The sequence below is a fragment of the Sebastes fasciatus genome, chromosome 5 (assembly GCF_043250625.1).
Source record: "Sebastes fasciatus isolate fSebFas1 chromosome 5, fSebFas1.pri, whole genome shotgun sequence".
Classification (NCBI taxonomy): domain Eukaryota; kingdom Metazoa; phylum Chordata; class Actinopteri; order Perciformes; family Sebastidae; genus Sebastes; species Sebastes fasciatus.
In genome coordinates this window covers 6,723,027-6,736,539 of record NC_133799.1, presented here as the reverse complement: position 1 = coordinate 6,736,539, position 13,513 = coordinate 6,723,027, and the positions used below count along the sequence as shown (strand labels likewise).

General features: G+C 41.9%; 1 protein-coding gene across 3 annotated transcripts in view; it reads left to right on the top strand.

Annotated features, from left to right (window-relative positions):
• Positions 1–13,513, top strand: part of dennd1b (DENN/MADD domain containing 1B) — a 131,332-nt gene that overhangs the window by 57,976 nt on the left and 59,843 nt on the right. For 2 of the 3 annotated variants that reach the window (XM_074634770.1, XM_074634771.1), the window contains exons 6-9: positions 3,293–3,362; positions 5,060–5,140; positions 10,772–10,825; positions 11,397–11,507. In XM_074634770.1, the coding sequence (XP_074490871.1) occupies positions 3,293–3,362; positions 5,060–5,140; positions 10,772–10,825; positions 11,397–11,507 (316 nt within the window). Of the gene's footprint in view, positions 1–3,292; positions 3,363–5,059; positions 5,141–6,428; positions 6,489–10,771; positions 10,826–11,396; positions 11,508–13,513 lie in introns of all 3 variants that reach the window. The other variant, XM_074634768.1, reaches the window with a different exon arrangement.

The following is a 13,513-nucleotide window of genomic DNA, read 5'->3' as shown; positions in this document are numbered from 1 at the left end:
AAATTATAACAAAAAAAAAACAGGAAAAAACCCACAGATAATGTAAGTTGTTTATCCTAAAGAATTATCATTTAAAATGTGTCTAGTTTATTTTTTCATTTAAACTATAATTTCCCATGGATCTTGTAATTAAAACAGTTTGCGTCTGTGTGATTGTTGAAGTGCTGGGACCGTAAAATTGTCACCTCTGCTTACAGGAGGAAGTGCCTTAATGAGTAGGACAGTTTTATGTGGACAGCCCTTTGTAGTCTCGCTGCTGAAGCAGTGGCCGAGAGGGCCACGCTCCCCTCAGGCATATTCTCAACAAAACAAGAAAAGCTAATTTTAACTTGTTCTATTTTATACTGTTATACCCCCATCTTCTCTCATTCTTTGTCTCTCACCTTTGACGGAATTTTTGTTCAGGAAAAATGTGCATTTCCTGAGTTTTATTTAATAGCTGAGGCTTTAGGATGTATTTTAGGGACTGCGTCGCTCCAGTTTGTGGTCACTTAGCGGATTGCCGGAGGACACTTCCTTCCCTGTGCTTAACCCTTAACCCGAGAAAGTAAAGGTGTAATGAAATCTTCCACTGAGCTGTCTACAAAGTGTAAGATGACTTACGATTACAGGTGCCCGTGCATTAAAGGAGATTTAGGACTCATCTAAGGAACAGGAATAAGTGTCGTGCTTAGCACCCAACAGGTACTTTATGGCAGCAAAAAGTGCTCCAATATAAAGAGTTAATCAAACACCTTAACTACTGACGTGTGTAGATAAAGTATGAGTATGAGTATGAATAGTTTTATTTCACTCTGGATATATACAATCCTTGTGAAAACAAATTTTGAGAAGCTTATTTCAGCTGTGTTTGTGTCCATAATAGCATAATTGTGAGTTCCAAAGGCAGCTCTATGCCCCTGTCTTGTGTCAGATATTACCGTGCCGCTAGGTAGTCAGAGCCGGGGATGAAGAGCACGACGTACGGGCTGCGAGTGGACCGCAGATTAACTGGTTCATTCTTGGAGTACATGGCACTTTGAGAAGACATGTGTTTAAAATGGCAGGAGAGATTGCGGGGCCCCCACACGCCGTGCTCTCCTGTGATTGATGCCTCGCTCTCTCTATCGGAGGATTTGCGAAGCACAAACAGATCTGAGCAATGAACTGTGATGAGTAGGAGTATCTCTCTAAGCTTTCCAAACTTTAACTTTGCATCAACAGAGAGAGCAGAGCAGAGCAGGGGTGGGGTGGGGAGGGATAAGTAGAACAAAACAGTACATCTTTAAGTTATATTCATTCTATTGCATTTGAATAAAGCATGAAAACCCCATTACCTATGGAGGTGTTAGAAGAATATTGATAATTTGTGGTTGGCTGCCTTCTCCGGCGATCATGCGTTTTCCTCTAAAACAAAGGATTTACAGCACCTTGGTGTAGGAGTGTAATGACTGTGAGATCTGTGAGGCCTGACGGCTGCTCTGACAGCGAGAGTCCTATTTACATCCCCTTCAACTGTGAAAAATGAAGGATTAATGTCCAGATGCCTGGCTTCTTAAACCCACATACAGGAGGCAGATAATACAGAGGCTTTGTTCTCCCCCTCAGTCATTATATCACACTGAACTTTTTGTGTAATTGCTAAATGTAAACTGACCCCGTATGCAGATATATAGGCAGAAATAGGTCTTGACGTTGATATCCGGTCAGCATGTGAATTAACATACGCGTGTTTGATTCAGGCTCTCCTGCGAATGTGACCTGATTGCGGTAAATCTTCACACAGACGTCAAAATACTGGCATGCTAAGAGGCTGATTGTTTCAGGCTAATGGTCACTCAGCCCCTCTGATTGGTGCGCTTGGCTGCACTTCTCCGGGAACCTGGCCTGTCATTGGCCCCTTGCGGATTTAGCGATATGAAAATTTGCATTAGGTTCACTTTATTGTTTTTCTTGTTGTCTGTTAATTCCAGTCTACAGAGCAGCCAGTGACCCATGCCCTGGAAACTCCTCAGTCTCCAGCCAACTGCCTGAGCAGGACTCCACTGTCTTATAAACTCACACACAATCGAAGCATCACTCTTACCAATTTATTATTTATTGTAACTAAGAAACTGCAGATTTAAGCTCTTTGTTTGCTCTTTAATTTTGATTGAAATTATTGTCTTAATGACTTCTATTCAACAGCGAATTCACTTATTAACATTAAGAAACACTCTTAGTGAGCAAATGTACTTTTGATTGATTTGCTCATTTTGGCCACTCATTTATTTTTCAACCCTGAGTTCAGACAAGTTAATGAAGCATTAATGGGAGTTTCTGTTTATATCATCGCCCTTATCTAGAATCATTATTCATGCAGTGTTCAAAACTGCATGTTAAAAACCTCAAACTAGATACAAATTCAATACATTGATAGGACACCGTGTTTTTTTTTGTATTATTGATTGCATAACATTAATGAACTGAGCCCTCTTTTATGCCGAAAAAAAAAAAAATGTTGGCCATCTTCCACCTAGAAAGCAAGTTGGCCAAGAATATGTCAACTTTGTAAAGAAAGCCATGCTGCAGATGCTTTTAGCTTATGGTGGGTGTACTCCGTGATTAGCTTTAACACAAACACCGCGGTATAAATTATTTTGAGCTTGTTAATGAATTTATTTATTTTACATTAATTGCATAAGGCAATTTTTTTTAATATGCGAAGGGCATAAGAAGAAGAGGCACAGAGAGGGGCAGGAGGAGGAGGAGGGGGAGGCAGGAGGCATCTTGGGCTGCATTTTTGTTAAGCCTGTGCATCTGTGAGCAGCATGCTTGTAAACCTTACCATCCCTCCGCATCACATGAAAGCTATTTTTTTTGTTAAAGAATCTCAAATCCATTGTTTGTTTGTTTTCTTCCTCCTATCCTCCCTTCTTATTGGCTTAAAGGGCAGACATGACAGGAATCCTTAGCATGCGGTGGGCCTCGGTACCATGAATGTCATAATACGGGCTAGATAGCATTTACTTTTTTTTCCAGTGTAGCATTGACTCTGTGCTTTAGAGTAGCTGGGAATCCATTATCAATGACCTGTGTGCATTTGATCCTTAAGCAATAGCCAGTACATACACACAGTAATATAGCAAGGCTATACATTATAAACTCAGTGCTGTTTACATATTTACTGTCCAGCAGATGGGGGAATTATTTATAGACATAGTGATGACTGAATCTCTCTACATTTATGCTGAAGCACATCCTGTGTGTTTATTGTAGAAGATGATAAACTGAATTTGTCATTAATACATTTGTCTCTCTCTCGCTCTTGCAGTTATCTACCCTGGTTTGAAATCTACTACAAGCTGCTAAACACTCTGGCAGACTACCTTACAAAACAACAGGTAATCATTATGTATTTCTAATTGTGTATGTGGTGCAGTGTAAGTACATGGTAAAAATAAGACGTGGCGGTTTGATTTGACTGAGAAACAAGCACACAGTTTAGTGTTTTTGAAACTGTACTGTGGTTAAAGATATTTCCCTCCATTCTGTTCTTCTTCTTCTGCATGTTGTCTTTTGTGTGGAAGTTTTGTTCGCCGTCTCGGGCTCCACTTGGCTCCTGTTGTTAGCGGCAACAATGTTGACATTTCACAGACCAAACGCTGATCTGACACTGGAAGTTATTCCTGATGATTTACTGGAAAACAAATCGTTACGAACCCCACACACACACACACACACACGTACGTACACACGAATGCTCGCACTTCACAAAAGTCTTTTCCCCTGACTATTCGCTGCATTGTACTAGCAAAGGGAGGGGAAATGTAAAATATGCAACAAACTGGGGAGATGTGCGGCGTCGAGCGCAGAGGGTGTAGGTGATGTTCCCATGTTTAGACTGAAGCGAGAAGACGAGGGAGGGAGGCAGAGCAAGGGAGAGACGCAGAGAGCTTTGGGACCGCTTTCAATTGTCATGTAGTCACTGCTTCTTCCAAGACCCTTAGAGAGCAATGATCAGGACGGAGAGGCTTGCTAAAGTAGACAATCACAAACGCATAAACATTCAACACATTTCTGTGATTGAGAGGCGGGATAGTCTAATATAGAGAGAGACACAGACGAGTAGAATAGACCGGTTTGTGTGTGAGGAAGAGAGAGACAGAAAGATTGCTGGAAATCCTGGGTGACTGAAGTGTTAGTGTGCATGATTTGGTTTCTATTTACCCCGCTGTCCGTTCCAGGCGAGAGGGAGATGTTGACAGACGAGGGAAGACAGAAGAGCGATGAGGGTTTAAGGCGAGGGGTAAATGAACTGTTTCCCCAGGCCGTGTTGCTGACCATGCGTGTGAGCATTGAGCCTCTCATGACAGGAGGCTGTTCGATTGCACACACCCTAACGCCCCCGCCCTCCCACCCTTCTCCTTCTCTTACTGTATATTGCCGCCCATTCCTCTCGAGTTTCTGTTTCCTTCTGGCTCGCACATACATATACACTCACACGCATTTCCTCAAACAAGCAAGGGTTCGTAGCCAAACCAAAACAAAAGTTCTCTGAGAGGGCGAATAGAAATCTAAAACAAACAACAACCTCTGCGTTCGCTGTAGTTAGTTTAGTTTAAGTACAAGTTGCAAACTGTTTGTTCAGTTTCTCCTCAGCCAGAGGCCCGAGTGTAAATAGCAATCTTGTCGCAGAGCTCATAAATGCTGGAAAGAATAATCTCGGGTCCTGTTCTGTGGTCAAGCTAGCTCTCTCTGACGGCTTCTTAAAGCCCCTGTCTTTGGAGCGGGGGACCCCCGCTTAATTACTGACAGCCCGCTCTTGGCCGTAAATCAACGCTGGCGGATAATAAGCGTCTGCAGCCCTACGCTCAGCCGTCTTTTAACCTCGCCATTGCTCGTTAAACATATGTCAGTCGGAAGTTTTTGGAGCCCTTCAGGCCTCGCTGCAGGATTGCCCTCTGGTCTGCAGCAGCGCCTGTCCCAGCACCGTTGTTAAGATTGACACATAACTCGTGACATCAACAAAACAAGTAAATAAAATTCATGTGTCCTTATGTTTTTTTTTTTCCTTTTGTTGTTTGTTTCTCTCCCCCAGGAAAATGACTTGAATGACATGCTGAATTCTCTCTATGATCTGCCTGTGCCAAAGCCCTTCACGCCAGTCAACCTGAGTGTGGTAGGTATAGATCTCGTATTCCCCCTTATCAGAGGCAAGACAGCTGAGAGTAGAGCTAGAAAGAGGGACAGGTAGGTTACTGTAGTAGTGTGTTGCATCAGGAAGGAGACTGCAGAAAAGAAGAGGTTGGCTGAAGAAAGTTAAAAGTAGAGCGAGAGACACTAAAGACAACATTTATAATAGAAGAAAAAGTGGAGACAAAGGGAGGAATAATGAGGAATAAAATGAAATTGACATAAAGACGAGAGGAGGAGACAGAGATGGCATAAAAACAGACAGAAAAAAATAGGGCAGACAGGCAGGAACAGGGAGAGATCGACAAAGCACAGAGGTTGAAATGGACGACATAAATGAGGGAATGACAGAAAGCGCAGAGCAGGAGGAGGTTAAGAAACGCTAGGTAGGAACAGAGAGACACAGAGGGCCCAGGACTGACACTCTGTTTGGAAACAAGAAGTGGCGCTAACAGGTTTTTGTGTGATAAGCCTGGGCTGGACATGTTTAAACTCGAAGGGTCCTCTCACAACTCGTCATGTCTCCTGCTTATCAAACGGCTTAACGAGCCCGGGTCCCTCAAAGTCAGCCGGTGGTTGTGTTAACTCTGACACAATCTCTCCTTGTGCGTTCCCAGCTCCTACATAAAACACTCACTCTTAAACAGTTTTCGCTCCCGTAAGCCTGGCCTATATAAGTAGAATGTAATGATTTTCAGTGGGACTGCTAAACTCATAGTGTTTTGTTCACTAATGTCTTTATTTTTGAGTTGCTTAGACTCCACACCGTAATGGGATCAAAAGAATTTCAGTGTTAGCCTTTGTCCTTGAGGACCTCCACTCCTTTTTTTGGACCAATTAAAAAAGCAACTCTGGGTCTTTTTCTGCGGCGTAGATCTCAGAAGGATACGCATCTAATTACACAGATGAATTTACACCATAACAAGACTAATATGAGGTAATCAATACATCTATATGAAGGTTAACAAGGTCAGTAAAGATTCCTTGTGATTTTATTTTTTCTTTGTGTCAGTTTTTTCTATCAGCTGTATGTGTGAACAAAATCTTTTCATCTGCATCTCGGAGCTTCATTGGAAAAGAAGCCCCGGAGAACAGAGGTGATGGCTCCATGCCTCTTCTGGAGAAGCCACTAGTTTGATATTTAATTGATGAAGCAGAATTATTCCCTAAAAGAGTGTTTTTTGTTTTATCATGGCAGCCAAGAAGAAGGATCATTGTCCCCTTTCATGTATGAACCCTGTTTTGTTCTCTATCTCCCTCTCTCATTGTGCAAGAATGAGCAGTTGTATATTGCCACTGGGCAAGTACTGAGAGATCGGCGAAGCAAGGAGCCGGTGAGTGGAGGGGAATGAGTGAGCGGCAGAAACGGGAGGAGGGAAGGCTGCTATGAAATATGAAACCGCTGCTGTACTAATCGCATGGGAGCCGCGGCTTTCCAATTTGGCCAAATAAGCTGCGCTATCTTTTTAAATATAACAAAAACAAACTATCCTGGGCCTTGGTGTATGTTTCTTCTCCTCTGGAAAACAATCAAACTTTGTAAATGATTAATGCCATTCCACACTGCTATATTCTCTCTCTGAATATCAAAAGTTTTTTTTTCCCTCTTTATGTTTAAAGCAAAGGCAATTGTGCTCAAAAAATCTCCTTGATGCCCCTCCAGTTAACCCACTTTCAATGTTTTTATACAAACATGTCTTCGAAAGAAAAAGAAAAATGCAGATAAGCAAGCAAACAGCCCAATGAAAGCCTGGCTTGAGTTGAGGAGCATGGCTTGTGATTATCACAGTGCCATGAAATTGTAGACCAACGGGGAAACATTATTTAGCACACAGAGCACAGGAAAAGAAAGACAGAGAGACTGTATGTATGGTTATTATGGGGGGTTGTTCTGTGCCTCAAGTCCCTGATCTTTGATTACAATTTTATTTATTTAATTACTCTTTTATTTCATTTCAGTTATTATATTATTAGGCTTCTTTTCAGTCAACTATGAATATGCTTCCCTTCCCGCACACAGTATTGTTTATAAAGATGACAAAGGAGCAAAGATTTTAAAATCCACTTGTCTGGCAGTTGACGGATTTTAGGCGATGTAGCATTGAGCTCAATGTAAGCAGGTCAGGATTACAGTGGAAGCAGAATTCAGCTCATCTGTACCCTCATTGCATACCGGTGTAAGAGTGAGAGTTACCAAGGCGAGTTAATTAACAAGCTATGATAGGAGCAACAGTTATTCAAATGTGAATTTTTATGATCCACTGTCATCTTTTAATGATTTTACAAAAACTAAGAAGTCCTACAAGTGCCACTGAGAAGTGAAAATGTGATCAGGAAAGAGCTCCAGATAAGTGAGGTTTACTGTGAAACATTTCACTTCACTCAAGTGTAAGTCATTTAAATGTATAAATTTGAATATACTTTCTCTTACAAGCATTTTTGTATCTATAACTATCTAGTGTATTTGTGTATTTTTTATAAAGTCTGCTAGCTGTCTAGCCATCTTGCCCACTTGCCAGGAAAAAATGTTGGCATTGTACATTTCTGCAAACCACAGATACGTTGAATGTTGACATTTTCGCATTGAATCAGAGCAAGTGACGGAGTACAATGAGGGGTTGCGCAGAGCAAGTGACATAGTATATCAAGTGACCGTTATTGAACGTTGCGTGGTATAATCATGGATGTATAAAGAGAACTGGATACGGCGTCAAAGGCGGGGCCTCGTTCATTCCTATAAAAGTTGCTCAGTGGTATATGAAGCAGAAAAAGCTTGACTACTGAGTATAAAAGTACCCAGACCATCCACCGATTTTACGCATCCATTGGGCCCATAGAGCAGGTGCACTAGCGTTTCCTTTAACTCCACCTCCCAGCCCTCGCTCCAGCCTCGGTCTGGGGCTCATTCACATGAACGGAGGAAGGAAGATAACTCTGGATTCAGCTATTAGTGCGTTTTATAACTTTTAGGACGTAATGATTTAAATGAGGGCTATTTAAGTGTTCGTACTGGGAAGTTGAGTTACGTCAAACGAAAATATCTGCTGATTTACAGACGTCTCTTTAACGATGTAAGCCTATGGGAAAAAGTATTTTTGGGCCCAATGGCATCACTTGACGGACACGGAAGTTGTAATTCCACCGTTTTGCCACTATGTAAAGTTTTCTCCAAGGAGATATAAACGATTAAAAAATGTTTATATGTGTAAAAACGTACATACAGTCCCTTTAACTTTTGTAGCTGCTACTGGAAACAGGAAACAGTAGAAGAGTGCCTCTGCTCAATTCTAACAGATTCTTTACTTAATGCAAAGACCTCTTTAACTGCAATGTCAAAAATTATGTTGTTTTTTTTGTAGCTGTCGAGGTGTAATGGTAGCTGTGCAAAATATGCATGAAAATATGTCTGCAGTAATTCAAACATTTAAACAAATTCACTTGCCATAAAGAAGGGGGCGTAGGAGTTGCTTATGCTCAGATATGCTCAGTATTTTTTGTCCATAAAAACAAATCTCAAAAGGCAAAGCCTCGGGTGTTGGTTCCAGTTTAGTGTTTGTGTGCGCTGCATGTTCATCGCTTGACTACAGCAATGACCGTCCTCTGGGAATATGATGATTGTTTACTCATGATAATTGTTTTCACATTTTTCAGTCTAAATGCACTTAAGGGTGTGAAACATTTTAGTTTGTTTTACATTAAACATGTTCCAATGTCAAACACAGACAAAACGTAAGTGGTTATGTTCTGCCATTACTTTTTCTTCATTATTACTGTCTGTTAATGCTTTAACAGCTTAAACACTGTCACTTAAGACTAATAAGCATCATTGTTTTAACTGGTGGTAATTGGATTTTTAGCAATTGGTAGAAATTTGAAATTTCCCACTGCTGTTTAGGGGTCTAAGAAAATATTGATACACTTGAGTATCAACGATATTGTGTTTTGTGATACTGTGTCGATTCTCAAAAACACTATTGATTTCTAATTAACAGTTTTCATGCAAAGATTCATAGCAGACAGATTGCACAGTAGTGCAATGCTGTTGGATGCTACAGGGACTGTGATAAATGCAAATGCCGATCCTACTGTTCTGATTTTACTCAGATGTTATGCATATAGCAGAGTGTTCTTTATACTATGACATTTTCCCTAAAATCAGATTAAAAAAATTGCAATATATTGAATCGTAACCCCTGCATCACGATACATGCCGTATCGCCAGATTCTTGCCAATACACAGCCCTACTGCTTTATGGATATTTAATTTTGAGAAATTTCAGTGTCAGGCGCCAGAGCAATACAGACCAGCAGCACTTTATATAATGAAATGTGCTCACGGCTAAACACTAATTATCTGACATTGTTGAATCTGTTAGCTAAACAATGCTAATAATAGATAAGTGATGTCGTGGGAGAGAGCATTGTTCAAACTGACACAGATTCAAGTCAAATTGTCACGACCCTGCTCGCCACAATAAGCTGATGTTTTTCCATTGTTGTGGATTTTCTAAATTCCATAATTTACTGTCTGACTTCACTGTGACAGGCTTTCTCTCTTCTGCGTTCGCATGTCTCTATAATCAAAGACGTCTCTCTGTCTCGGTGGTGGTACTTTCGGTGGGGTTGCTGATTTTGAATGACTCCTCTTATGTTTGCATACTCTTAATCATGTTGTTTGTTATGTAATGTATTACTGTTAGGTTGTCTTCTGTTTAAGGCATTTATTCGTTCCTATTTATTCCTTTCAAAGCTCCTTTCAAAGTGCAGATTTTTTCCTAATCAGGCTGAGGTCGTGGATGCAATGCTGTTTTGCAACCAACTCTCAGGTGTTGGATGCCATTTTTCCTGCCACAAATCAAACAACTATTAGAGAAAACACTGACTGTGTAATAGCCTGACATTACTTGTTCGACAATTTGCATAACAAGCAAATAGTAATCACAACTTTAAACGCTGTGAAGTCTTAGAAGAGGAAATCAATTTGAATGTTTTACTCTACTGTGCGAGTATGTACTGTAGACGCTAAAGCGGATTTAAGCGAAGACCTGCAACAGATGGTCGAGTGCAGGCCTTGAGAAACGCAGGTGTACTTCGGATACAGGAGAGTCAGTGTGTGAGAAACACAATAGTGTGTTTGAGTTGGTGCTTTGTCTACCTGTCTCCAAACAGCACCTCTCTCAGGCCCCTTTGATCTGAACACTGAACCTGCCCTGCTCTCCCAAAGTGAGACAGGCAGCCCTGTGATCCTCTAAACAACCTGTGTGTGTGGATGCACATGCGCCACACATGCACGCACTGTGTGTTGGTGCTCCGCGAGCCTTTTTAATGCTTAAATAAAGACTCAGTTTTCCACCGGAGACATCACCCCAGTCTGTGTCTACGGGGAGCTGAGCTGCTATTGAGCTTTCTCTGTTCTGTAGGCCTGATAAAAGCATTGCCACAGTTCAGACACCAGCTCAGCAATTCATATAGACAGAGCTGAGGATGAGCCATAAATCATAGAACAAAGTGAACGGCCTTCCCCCCCTCTCTTCCCCTCATTCTCTTCTGTGTGAGTGGTATGCTTCACTTGTGACCTTCCCTCTTCTTTCTCCTGCATGTTTGTGTGTTTTCGCAGCACTCCTACTTCATCGCCCCGGATATCAATGGACTGCCAACTATCCCTGAGAGCGTAAGTATTCATGGAGGAAAGAAAAGAGACAGAAGGAGTTAAAGAGAGATGCCTCTCTTCGGGAAACGTCTCTGCCTCTAATCGTTTTTAATCAGATACACTTGTCACCTTTTGAAATTATTGCATCATGCTCTTGTTTCAGTTTTTATCTCCCGTGGTGCTTGCTTGTACTTTTAATGTCGAAGTTCAGTGATTGCCGTTGGTATTAGAGGATTCAAAGTTAACACATGTTTTGATTATGTATTCAAATTGTAGCTCGAGCATTGAGCATCCCACGTCTTTATGACAAGGGACACCAGATGAAAACATCAATCATCTAACAAATTCAAGCATTGATTGATAGGTTATCTATTCTCCAAACATGACTACATCAGATGGTTTAAATCTGTACTTCTCGTTCCTTTATTTTTTACTGCAAAACAATATGTGCAAAGACGGAAGTCCAAGTCTTTTTACAGCCAGTACTCTGGTTCTCTCTTTATGGCACACTCACTGTCTGTAGCATTGACACTTCACTGTAAGCAAGGACAGTTTGTTACCTGCACATCCTTCTGCTCCTGTCTATCTCCAGAGGAACCTGACAGAGTACTTTGTGGCTGTGGACGTCAACAACATGCTCCAGCTCTACGCCAGTATGCTGCACGAACGGCGCATCATCATTACCTCAAGCAAGCTTAGCACTGTGAGTCCATCCCTTTCCACGAGTCATTTCTCTCAGCTGCAGTCAGTTATCAGCTCTGTCAGGCACGAGGGGGAAATAGGTTAGAAAACAAACACTGCAACCGCTTGAAGGATGAGCTTCCTAAACATTTAGTTCATGTTGAGGTGAAGCTCTCAGTCATAAAATGTTTAGCTTTGTGTTTTCATGTAATATGATGTAGGATTCTTGTCAGCTATCTCGCTTGCATCACAAAAAATGATCTCATAATAGGAGAAAATGTTGCTAATTTACAGTCATGAAGAGTCACAGTTGCTATTTTTAGCTTCATATCAAATTCAGACACCGATTTGCCCTCTTAAAAAAAAAAAAGTATATAGCTCAAATATTGGGACCGTTTCTTAGATTGAACATGATTCTCTTCATCAATAATCCAGCAGGATATCAAACCCTAATTAGTACGATGAGAATATTTATCTGACATGGCTACGCTACTTGTACAGAGAGAGTTGAACTGATCTGTCTGCCCTCCCCACACCCCCCCTCTTTTCCCGGGCATCCTGCAGTTAGACAGCCGCACTATCACCGCGCTCTGACAAGCTGTGAAATCCACACTAAAGCTGGATTATATGTGACTGTTTGTCTTATAACTGCAACATATTAATGGCCAAAAAAAGCCCTAAATTATCCGTTATTGCGTGCCTTAACTCTCTCACATAATTTAAAGTCCCTTCTGTGTGAGGGAGGAAATCTCTCGGTGTCTTTCTTCCTCCCTCTGTTCCTCATTCCAGCCTCCCCCCCCCTGTTATCTGTGTGGCTGATGAAGCAGAGCCAAATGTTTATGGCAGATGAGATGGGGAGAGGGAAGTGATGTCATCCAAGTCCTATCTGTATCTGTAGCGTAGCTGGTCCTGCCTTAGTATCTACAAGGCTGCAGAACAGTCGGAGGGGCCGGTGGGTGGTGATGGGTGCTGGAGGGAACGGTACCCAAGGTCTCCCATAGGAGCTATAATCAGAGAGAGCTGTACAAAATTACCCAGCCCTCAGAGAATATCACCTGTCTCCCCTCAGCTCCTCAGACCAGCGGCACTCCGCTCAGGGTCTACGCTGCACACTGTGCCGTGACACGAGGGTTACACGATGTAAATTATCAGACTCAAGGGTGAAGGTGTTTTTCTTTTGAGCAGGAGGAGGGGGGTGGGGGTGATATTTGTCTGTGATTTATAGTTTTCTGCAGCTCTGAGACTAATCTCGGCTTGTTTTTTTTTTTTAAATAAATTTATGCCGACAGGATTTTTTAAGAGCTTTCCACGTCAGACCTTTACCTCTGTAAACCTTTCATCCTCTGCAATCCTTCATCCACTCATCTGTCTATCCATCCATCTTCCTCGGGGAGAGAGGTGTTTTGGTTTGGTAGCGATATATGTCAGGCACTGTAGTACAAAGGTATTTTCACATCTCCGCTGGGATTACGAGCAGGCCTGATGTTATTACTGCTCCTGTGATGCGTTATTTTCTGCTCTTGGGTAGAATGACCTCCTAGTTCAAGTGGAAATGGCTGCCATGATTCTGGAAGTGTATACGTACTTAACTGCACAAAAGCCCGGCTCATTATCCACACCACTGCCTTGTGATCAAATGTCTTAAAGGATGGGAAATATATAATTAACGTCAGAGTTTGTCAAAAAATGTTTGTTAAAGTGAGTGTTAGCAGTCGGCGGATGGACAGGTAGTATTTCTATAGTCTGCTTGCCACAGATAGAGGATGTATGAGAGAAGGTATTGTTAGTAACATCGTTAGTACCATCCAGCTGCTTTCCACCACCTCCGCCTGTCCAGCCTCTCAGCCAAGCAAAGAGAAACAGGGAATAGAAAGTGGAAAGAGACACACACACACACAGATATGCTGCATTTATTCTGCCTGCTCTAGGTGCTGCCTGTGTTAAAGCCCCCGGTGAACCCAGCGTGTCAGTCTGCCGGTACATGGCCGGCGCATCTCGCAAGCAGCCAACAGCAAAGGAATAAATCAT